This window comes from Xenopus laevis, chromosome 3L (genome assembly GCF_017654675.1).
Source record: "Xenopus laevis strain J_2021 chromosome 3L, Xenopus_laevis_v10.1, whole genome shotgun sequence".
Lineage (NCBI taxonomy): Eukaryota > Metazoa > Chordata > Amphibia > Anura > Pipidae > Xenopus > Xenopus laevis.
The window spans coordinates 123,654,973-123,665,863 of NC_054375.1; the positions used below are offsets into that span (position 1 = coordinate 123,654,973).

Below are 10,891 nucleotides of genomic sequence, written 5' to 3' on the forward strand. Positions count from 1 at the left end.
ATTCAACGTTTTTCCCCAAAAAAACTGACATTTTTCAAAGTCCACCAATTGACTCCAAGTGGGTTCTAGGAGGTCCCCCATAGGCTTAAACAGCAATTCGGCAGGTTTTAGATGGCGAATGGTCAAAGTTGAATTTTAAAAAGAGACCGTGCATGATAAACTTCGATATTTTTTTCAAATTGAATTTGGACTGTTCCCTAGTTTATTTTTTTTTTATTTGAAAATTCACCTCAACCTTTGATAAATCTGCCCCTAAGTGACCCCACCCCTATGTTTGAACATACAATAGATATATCCAGTCTGATTAAATAAAATGGTTTATTGGATAACAAAAACAGCATAATGATGATCTATTACATTCAATATTCTTCTTTAGTGTTTGCACAAGCAGGGGCTTCAGTGTGAGGCGTGGCACTTGAAGTATCTGCATCTGAATCATCAGGCAATTGTTCTGTAAGAGGCTTTCTTGGTGAGGTAGGGTCAGAGGTTGAAGGGAGAGCAGAATGAACAAGACCGAGTGCTTTCTCTGACGGGGCATCACCCTGTGGTTTGGGACATGGTGCAGGGGACTGGCTGACGTCTTGCACAGGCAGGTCGTGACTATGTAGAACAAGAGACAAGTCTTTATCAACATGAGGTGGAGACTGTGAGGCTGTGAGGATGCCCGTCATGCTCTCAACAGCATCTAGCATTTCTGCATCAAAAGCATCATCAGGAATTTCATTGGGATCAGACTGAGTTGCCTGAGACAGAGCTGAAGAGGAAATAACACAATTAGATGACATATTAGACACCTGTAATTGGTTTGTTCTCTCATTCATGGTCAGCACAACCCACACAAAGCACAGTCAAGGAGCGAGCATTTGAATTCCTACCCTGACTCTCTGCTTGGGCTTGCATCTTCTCCATCCTCCTCTCCAAAGCCAAGCGCCGATTCCTCTCAATCCGCTGCAGAGTCTCCTCACTCAGATCCACCTTAACAGGCTGTGACTGAGAAGGAACATGGAGCTCGTCGGGAAAAGAGAAGTCTTCAGAGGGCATGTCTATGGCGTGATCCTCTGTCTGAACTACAACTAACAGCACAGCACAGGATTCAGCATCTCTCAGGGTAACATTTGTTGCTTTCATTTCTTTGTTGAGTAATTTCTACTTACCATGAGTTGTTTTTTTTTTAACACTTGTTAATCTATAGTAATGCTAGTGCCACAGATTATAAACCCCTGACCTATAGACACAAGCAATGCCATACTCAACTACAGGTATGGGACCGGTTATCCAGAATGCTTGGGACCTGGGGTTTTCCAGATAAGTAACCTTTTTAATTTAAGTCTACTAGAAAATCACGAAAACATTAAATAAACCCAATAGGCTGGTTCTTCTTCCAGTAAGGATTAATGATATCTTAGTTTTGGATCAAGTACAAGGTACTGTTTTATTATTACGGAGAAAAAGGAAAACACTTTGAAAAATTTGGATAAAATGGAGTCTATGGGACACAGCCTTTCTGTAATTCAGAGCTTTCTGGATAATGGGTTTCCAGATAACAGATCCCATACCTTTAGTGCATGGATGGGTGGCATAATGCTGCCATACATACAGGTATACGATTCGTTATCCATAAAGCTCTGAATTCTGGGAAGATCATCTCCATGGACTCCATTTTAGTTACATTAACATTTTTAAAAATATTTTTTTCCCCTGTAATAATAACAGTACTTGAGCGAAACATATAAATAAAGATTCCTTATTGGTGGAAAATCAATCCTATGGAGTTTATTTAATGTTTGGATTAATTTCATTTAGCAGATTTATGGTATAATCCAAATTACGGAAATATCCTTTATCAGGAAAACCACAGATCCAAAGCTTTCTGGATAACAGGTCCCATACCTGTACTATATTCCACAAGGGAGAACAGTGCTTGGCACATGTTATGCATTCTCAGAACGAGGTGAAGCACTGTATAAATGACTATGGAATTAAATGATGATATTCTGCCTCACTTCAAAACAAACACTTTCAGCTGTAGCAAGCCAATACTTCTGCTAGCAGGCAGTGGGAAGAAAATAGATCTATTGAAATCTAAAATTCAATTGAAATAAAATGGCACTACTTTAAAAAACACACACATAAAAGAAAGGTAACAAATCTGTGTGGAGCCATCGCACAGGGAGCCCGATATCTGGACAGGCCCTGTCGGCAGGAACCACTGGTTTTTATTTATGTGGCAGAATGAAGTCACATTAAATCACTAGTTAATGCAACGGGCACAAGTCTGCCACAAGAGTTACTACTAGGAATTGAACTCACGACTCTGTCGACTACAAGTCAGACGACTAACCTACTGAGCCACTGAACCAACTAGTCTATACAACTAGTAACAAAAGAACAATGGATTCCATTCACACAACACAGAAATAGTTCACCTTTATGTTAACATTTAGTATGTTAAAGAATTTAAAGGAACTTTTCAATTGACTTTTTTTTTTATATATAGTTTTTAAACTCTTTGCCTTCTTATTTGGACTCTTTCCAGTTTTCTAATGGGGGTCGCCATCCCCATTTAAAAACAAATGCTCTTTACAAATGTTGCAACTTTTTATTACACATGTCTATTCAGACCCATTCAGAACCACTAATGATATTCCAGTCTTTTATCCAAATCAATGCATGGTTGCTAGGGTAATTTGCACTCTAGCACCCAGATTGCGGAAATTGTAAACAAGGGAGGTGCTGAATAAAAAGCTAAATAACTGAAAAATCACAAGTAATAAAAAATGAAAACTAATTGCAAAATGGAATATGACCACATCATACTAAAGTTAACGCAAAGGCGAACAACCCCTTTAAATTGTATAAATAAAAAGAAAAGGAACACATATGTATACAGGACCATTTAAGTGCACTACTGTGCACCATATACTTAAAAGTAAAGAATGAATCTGTGAAATGAGTGTGGGTAACATTCTGCACACTAAAACCACATTGTTGGTAGTATATACCTTGGTAATGTGATGAACGTGTCCTTCAGAAGGGGGCTAAACAAATCTTAAGAGAAGGAAGGGAAGGCTAAAATTAAGTAAGCTTTATCATAAAGGTCTATATAAATACACCAGTAAACCCTCAAAGTAATGTTGCTCTGAGTCCTCTGTCAAAAGAAACATTGCATTTCTCTCCTTCTATTGTGTACTCATAGACTTCTGTATCAGACTTCCTGCCTTCAGCTTAAACTTTCAGGGCTTGAGCTTGAGCATGCTCAGTTTGCTCCTCTCTCCTCCCTCCCTGCTATAATCTGAGCTCAGAGCTATGAGTGAGCAGGGACAGACAGGAAGTGATGTCACACCAAACTAAAATGGCAGCTGCTATCCAAAACAAACAGAGAGCTTCTAGAGCAGTTTACTCAGGTATGATAAAGCATTCTACAGAATAAATATAGTGTTATAGCTTGCACTATTGGGGCTAATGTATTGGCAATTAACTGTTTTGGTAGCTTTCCTTCTCCTTAAATATACTAAATTACCTTACCTTCTTCACTGAGAAAATCATCATGTACAATGGGGAGGTCCATACGGATCTTCTTTAAACAAGTCTGTAGGAAAATGAAAAAGCTTCAGCAATGATATTTGTTAGCCATTATGTATCATTCACTATAGAACAGGCACACATAACATAACAATTGGCTCTGAAAACCGCAAGTGCTTTTTGCTCCAAAACCTTGCCACTTCTGGGCCACCACAAAGCCAAGAGTTACTAACCAACCAAAATATATATGGAAATTGAGGGAGGAACACAACCAGTTATTCTTAAAGGGACGGTAATTAAAGAACAGAACCTGCACTTCTTTTTTGTTTCCCATCGATTCAAGTCGGTTCAAAAAGTCTTCAAACTGTAGCTTAGGGAACAGTCTGTGCGCCCAGTTCTCCATCTGTCTGAGCAGGATCTTTAGGTCTTCTGTCTGTCGGGAGGAATGACCAGTTGTAATTAATTTAACGGCACAAGACTAACGAAAAGAGAAAAACAACCATAGCTCATAATATGCCTGGGCTGTTATTTACAAATCCTGGAGTCGCAAGATTCAGACGGCCCTACTCTAAAGCAGGAAACAGTTCAGTCTGTGTGCAGCTATCTCTGAATATGAATTGTAATCAGACCCGATCAGTCGATACCAGGGATGCACCAAATCCACAATTTTGGATTTGTCCGAATACCGAACCCTAATTTGCATATGCAAATTAGAGGTGTGAAGGGGAAAACATTTTTTACTTCCTTGTTTTGTGACAAAAAGTCACGCGATATCCCTCTCGCCCTTGATTTGCATATGCAAATTAGGATTCGGTTCTGCCAGGCAGAAGAATTCGGCCGAATCCGAATGCTGCTGAAAAAGGCAGAATCCCGAACCGAATCCTGGATTCGATGCATCCTAGTCGATACTAGAACTAAGACATGACAATGCAAAGGTGACTTTCACCAAGCTGGAGTATCCACAGCCTGCAACATACAAAGAATTCTTTTCTATTGGTGATGGACTGCTCTGTGGAAATATAACTTACCTCATGGCCTTTCCCTTTAAATTTAACATCATCAAACATATGCCGCAAGGCTGGCAATCCACGCTGCGAGGCAAGCCTAGATGAAAGGATATTATAGTATATTTCAATGATCTAGGCTGAAAACACTTATGTAAATCAACGAACTATCTTGGTTCAGGCCCCTTTGCAGGCCAAATGTTATGATATATTCAAGGCCTAATTCTTATTGATGTACCAGATTTATTACACATGCTGTATACTGACGCACAGATATCCGGGTGATATGCACATTTGGCATCACATTAACCTAAACTCAATGGCACGTTTGGTGTTTTTACTGGCTGTGCTGTGTGTGCAAACACACCATCAGCCTGGCAGTGCACACTTGAAATGGATTTCATTGTGAGAACACAAATGTGCATTTTGGGCACTAAAATCATTTGTTAACTCGCCCTGAGGTATTTCCACAGAAATCAAAACTACTGCTCACAATTCTCTCCTCTGTGGTTCAACCCAAAACTCCCCCATCTAAAAACCATTCCTGACACTCAACTCTGGTCACACCACCACATAAAATATATAGGGCACGTAATTGATCAGGGCAAATTATTAACGTTTTAAGACCTCCCGAATAAAATGATATTCCGATACCTCCAATTAAGATACGCCATTAATACCCAACTTCCATACTCCAACATCAAAACAAGCCCCACCAGACTGGAAGAATATACACATACTCCTGGACTATGGAAACCTTTGTCCCAATTTTATAAACTAATTAGCCTACCCCCATTGCCAATACTCCCTAAATTATATGCTAAATGGGCCATTGAGATCCCATCTATAACACCAGGCATGTGGGAAGAAACACTAGAATCAGTATATGATTCATTACTGTGTAAGAGACAAAATGGTACAATTCAGATACCTTCATAAAGCATACCCTTAACCCGCATAGACTACACAAAATAACCAATACAGTTCAGGATAGGTGCCCCAACTGCAATTGCACCCCAGCCAATTTCATACACATGGTCAAAGATTTTGGAAGGGGGTATTGGAGGAATGCATAGACATTTTGATGATGGCATGGGCAGTTAAATGGGTATACATGCATCTCTCCATAGCATGCCATGGGCGTCCGAGGGGGCACTTTACCCCCCCTTGGAATTTTTTCCTTAAACAGTGAAAGTGGTGTAACTACCAGGAGTGTGAGGGGGGAGAATAGGGGGCATGGAAATAATTGCATTGTCTGTGTACCCCAAGCAGTACTATTCATTTTATTTTTATTATTATGGCAAAACATGGCTGTGACAAATGAAAGCAGGGCAGGGAACGGAGCAGACGGGTCAGGACTACACTGCAGCACAGCCCTTCTCAGTAACTGTCCAATCATGACAGGAGTGGGCGGTTCTTACTACAAGTACAGACCACAGGAAATATTAGAAGACTTATTGCTGAAGAGGCTGTACAAAATGGCCAGTGCAGCACTTTGATTTCTATCCGGGGAAGCAGCTCTATCCACAGTCAGACAGTGGAATCTTTTATCACAGGAGTGATATCTGTACAGTCTGTAGTCCTACATAACTCTGACTGGTTACCATGCACAGAGAGGAGAGTGTAAGTCGTTTAGGAAAATTAATAACGAACCCCCCCCCCCCACCAGTTATACTTTTAATATTAAAGGAAAACTATACCCCCAAAATGAATACTTAATCAACAGATAGTTCATATCATATTAAGTGGCATATTAAAGAATCTCACCAAACTGGTCTATATATTTAAGTAAATATTGTCCTTTTACATCTCTTGCCTTGAACCACCATTTCATGATGGTCTGTGTGCTGCCTCAGAGATCACCTGACCAGAAATACTACAACTCTAACTGTAAGGGTAGGACTCCACGAGCGATTTTGTCGCAATCCGACGCGCTGCGACAAAACTAATGCGAATTGTCACATGCGACAAAAATAAGGCAAGAGATAGAATTGTCGCATGGTGTTGCAGCGTTGATCCGACAGTCGGATCAACGCTGCGACACCATGCGACAATTCTATCTCTTGTCTTATTTTTGTCGCAGCGCGTCGGATCGCGACAAAATCGTGGAGTCCTACCCTTACTGGAAGAAGTGTTAAAGCAAAAGACACAACTCTGTCTGTTAATTGGCTCATGTGACCTAAGAAGTATAGTTTGTTGGTATGTTTGTGTGCACTGTGAATCCTACGATCCCAGGGGGCTGCCCTTGTTTTTTTAAAATGCCAATTTTCTATTTATGATTACCCAATGGCACATACTACTAGAAAAGTATATAATTATGAAAATAGTTGATTTACATGAAGCAGGGTTTTACATATGAGCTATTTTATGCAATATCTTTTTAAAGAGACCTACATTGTTTGGGGGGTATAGTTTTCCTTTAAGCTTGATTATATATTGTTTATTTATTGTCAGTGCAGCAGCAAACTGATTGTGCATCTAATTGGGGACTGCTGGGCACCTTGAAAGTGAAGTTGGCACTTTATACTTCTATGTGTTTTTGGGTGCAAACATTTTGTGTGTAAAACCACAAAGAGCTCAACCAGGACATATGTTTGTGAATGGTTACCGTGACCCCTTCCTTTATTACTGTTTAAATTTGAGTAATATGCATAGAATTTTATTACTGTTTACATTTGAGTAATATGCATAGAATTTTATTACTGTTTACATTTGAGTAATATGCATAGAATTGCTTTTATTTCAGCCTCTTAGGCATTATTCCCATCAAATCAGTAAGGAGTTGTGAACTTAAAATGGGGTGGTTTTAGTGTGAGTGGTCAATTTATAAATTTAGCACAATATTCACAGCACAATGCAACTTAGGTGTGATCCCAAATTTCACATAAAAAAAATCTGGTAACGTTACGTTAGGGGGGCCCAGTTACATCAAGTTATGCCCCTTCAGTAGCTTCCCTACAGCTCACAGCCCTCCCTTTAGACCCACTGGCTGCCCAACCAAAAACTCTCTTTTCTTAGGTGATGAAAACATTTTAAAGATGGTCATGCATTTCACTGTGGTAGTCTAGAAGAAACTGGTTGTTTTTGATTGGTTAAATCGCCCCCCCCCTGGAATTCATCAAAAAAATGTAATTGTGGCCCTTTAACTGGCCATCCAAGTAATGGGCTACTAATTCTGGCACAAATTGTTAACCAAAATAGTGTGCAGAGAATTACCAACCTTTGTCCGTCCAGTTTAGGCTGGGGTCTTTTTACTACCCGTCTGGCAGGTTTTGGGGCTTCCTCTCTCTGTGTCTGTCCAGCATTCTCTGTCCAGTCGTCTGTATGAAGATTAAAGTGTTACAGTGAGAACAGCTTGCCAGTAACACACCCAAAAACAACACAGGTACATCAGAAATAAATGTATTCAAGCATGAGACAGGGTTCCATCATGCAGGCATTGTGCCAACTACCTCCATTTGCCACATCATCTGCTTCATCATCAGCTCCTGGCGAGTGCGGTGGAGGCAAAGGTGGAAAATTCTCATCTTCTGTGTGCTCATAGTCTGGTAAGTCGAAGAGACCGTTGTCCAAAGGATCCATCATTTTCAATCTGGCCTTTAAAGAGACAGTAAAAGTTTATTGGTTAAATGGATTTCATACACAGTTAAAAGAAGCACAAGCCATGAGGGTTTAACTAACCCCCTGATTATTAGTATACCTCTAGTATACAATCGTGATGTCTATGTTATACCAACCCCCTGATTATTAGTATACCTCTAGTATACAATCGTGATGTCTATGTTATACCATTCAAATGAACATGCACAGCAAACACGGAGCAATGTATGAGATATTGTGCATTACAAAGAAATGCTGGTATCATGAGCATTGCTTTAAATAAAGGGCCAGTTCACCTTTTAAACAAACTTTGTACAGTGCTCTGTTGATATACCACCTGATCACCCACAAATTTGATCAAGATGAGCTACCAAGATATATTTCGCAATTTCACTGTAGGTTAGGGCAACTGAAAAATATATTTCCCCAGTCTGACCCACACTCAACACTAACCCGCAATGACTGCCCAAATCTTAACCTGCTGGTCGTGCAGGATACGGGTGAACCCGATCATCGCTATTAATTACATCAAATAACAGGTATCTAGTAGTTTTATATTCAACAGGGTACACTATGACATGTCAAAATGAATTTGCAATTGAGGCAAGAGGTGTTGCACTTAAATTAAAAATTGGCCTTCCTAACATTATTTGTCCGTAGGTATGCCTTCTTTGCCTGACATAAATAGCCGTCCAGCATGAACAAGATATAGTGAATAAAGTACCCCCTATTGTAAATGATAAGGATATTATAAGTTACAGAGGAGCTTCATGACCATATAAAAACACGAGGCCGAAGGTCGAGTGCTTTTATACAGGTCATGGAACTCTGAGGTAACTTCTAATATCCTCATATTTTACAACTGGGGGTACTTTATTATAATACACAAGTTTCAGTGAGTCATGTGACAGAAATGACATCAGAACTCACTGTTTATAACTGATAACATCAGAACTCACCGTTTATAAGGATAGAATTTACAAGATATTCATGGCTTTTGTGTATTATATAGTGAATAAAGTAGCCCCTCTTGTAAAATATAAGGATATTGTAAGTTACCGAGGAGTTTCATGACAATATCAAAACACGAGGCCGAAGGCCGAGTGTTTTTATACAGGCCATGGAACCCCGAGGTAACTTCTAATATCCTCATATTTTGCAACTGGGGGTACTTTATTTATTATAATACACAAATTTCAATGAGTCATGTGACAGAAATGACATCAGAACTCACTGTTTATAACTGATGACATCAGAACTCACCGTTTATAAGGATAGAATTTACAGGATATTCATGGCTTTTGTGTTTTATAAGCAACTATTGGCTAACGTATTGCTCTATGCTTGAAAACATCTCCCCTTCTAAAACCCAATACCGAACTGCTTATGCTTACAAAAGATCCATTAGTATTGATGGCCAGTGGCTCCTATATTATTTCTGAAAGCCATAATGAGACAAGGAGCAGCCTCATTTCATGTTACAAAAATTATAGAGCTAACCAAGCTGCTTCTATAGATACATTGTTAAAGGGGAACTCCACACAAACATAACTGAAAGTAAACATAATTTCAAGCAACTTTGCAATATACATCAATTAAAATATATGCAGACTTTTCATGATTTCTAATGGTTTTTGACAGTTCCCTAAGCCAAGCCCCCTGCTCTCCTGCTGTTCTGTCTGACTACTTTGCTGAGCTGGCTGACTACTGTTACTTTGTACCAACAGCCATTTGTCCTCAGCCTGCATCCTCCAAACCCCACAATTCCCTGCACGCGTGATTTCAATAAGGACCTGAGTGCACTGCATTGTGGGTTATGTAGTTCCTGCATGCTGTCTGTAAGCTGTGGAGAAGTTGTTACAATTTGTAACATCAGTGTTTAGTCCCTGCCAGGATTTCAAATGACACAGAAAGATAAGAACTGTTAAACAGCTGGATTTCAGAATAGAAAATGGCATTTATTCATATTTTTTGAAGAAACCGATAACTATGATGGATATATTAAGGGGTTTCTGTGTTATGTAGGCCTCTTTATTAAATTTTGGTTTGGAAGCCGGAGTTCCCCTTTAAAAAAAACACTCTCCAATTCACATTGTCAGTTCCCTCCCAACACACACACAAGTGATATCACAATGGCTCTATGAGCTGACTGACTATCACAAACAAGGCCAGCGGTAAGTAATAGGCACCTACCTATCCCGCGTCCACTACCCCAGCGCTAAAGGACATAAAGCGCGCCTTCCGGAAAGTGTGACGTGTAACAAAAAATGGGAGGGGCTATGTGAACCCGCCTTCTGTTGCTAGGTGATTTATTTTAAGACCGCGCTAATCTGTTGGCTAAAACGGGCAAGGAAAAGAGCCAATGGGATTCTACTGTATCAAACCACGCCCTCTTTTTTTAACGAGTGGAATAACCTTTCCTTCTCCATATTAGCGCTTATATTATAACAGTATGTTCATTTATACAAATAACTATAAGCAGCGGCCTTAATTCCATTGAGTGAAAACAAAGTTCTAATCGCCTCCATAGTAATCTAGCGTTGTGCCCCTACACATTCCCACATTCCCACAGTAAAATTGAGCCGCAGCTGTGAGAAATAGTAAGTAACGCGTTCCACCACCAGGGGGCACTCGTCCTCCTCCTACTCGCTGCCATGACGTATTTCCGTAAAATCCCTGTGCCAATCAAACGGCCCCTCCTATTGGCTTAGCGATAGCAAGGGAAACAATGTAACAGGGAGCCGCGCCCCCCGGATGCAGAGAGA

At 40.0% G+C, this 10,891-nt stretch overlaps 1 protein-coding gene and 1 non-coding gene across 3 annotated transcripts; both read right to left on the reverse strand.

Annotated features, from left to right (window-relative positions):
- Positions 1-299: 299 nt before the first annotated feature.
- Positions 300-10,475, reverse strand: tipin.L (timeless interacting protein L homeolog). 2 transcript variants are annotated; one of them, XM_018250767.2, is made up of 8 exons: positions 10,320-10,475; positions 7,979-8,123; positions 7,747-7,846; positions 4,551-4,626; positions 3,833-3,955; positions 3,526-3,589; positions 876-1,073; positions 300-754 (listed from the first exon to the last, which is right to left on the reverse strand). In XM_018250767.2, the coding sequence occupies exons 2-8, from the start codon at positions 8,109-8,111 to the stop codon at positions 360-362; spliced, it is 1,089 nt and encodes a 362-aa protein (XP_018106256.1). In that variant the 5' UTR covers positions 8,112-8,123; positions 10,320-10,475; the 3' UTR covers positions 300-359.
- Positions 2,149-2,282, reverse strand: LOC121401707. The gene has a single exon (XR_005966449.1).
- Positions 10,476-10,891: the final 416 nt, after the last annotated feature.

What these genes read in the sequence shown, in the direction of transcription:
- tipin.L (XM_018250767.2), bottom strand. Translation starts at nt 8,111, where the DNA reads ATGATGGATCCTTTGGACAACGGTCTCTTCGACTTACCAGACTATGAG. An exon ending in AGATGATGTGGCAAATGGAG is followed by an intron (nt 7,847 to 7,978) that starts GTAGTTGGCACA and finishes ATCTTCATACAG; the next exon opens with ACGACTGGACAGAGAATGCT. An exon ending in CCTAAACTGGACGGACAAAG is followed by an intron (nt 4,627 to 7,746) that starts GTTGGTAATTCT and finishes CCTTTCATCTAG; the next exon opens with GCTTGCCTCGCAGCGTGGAT.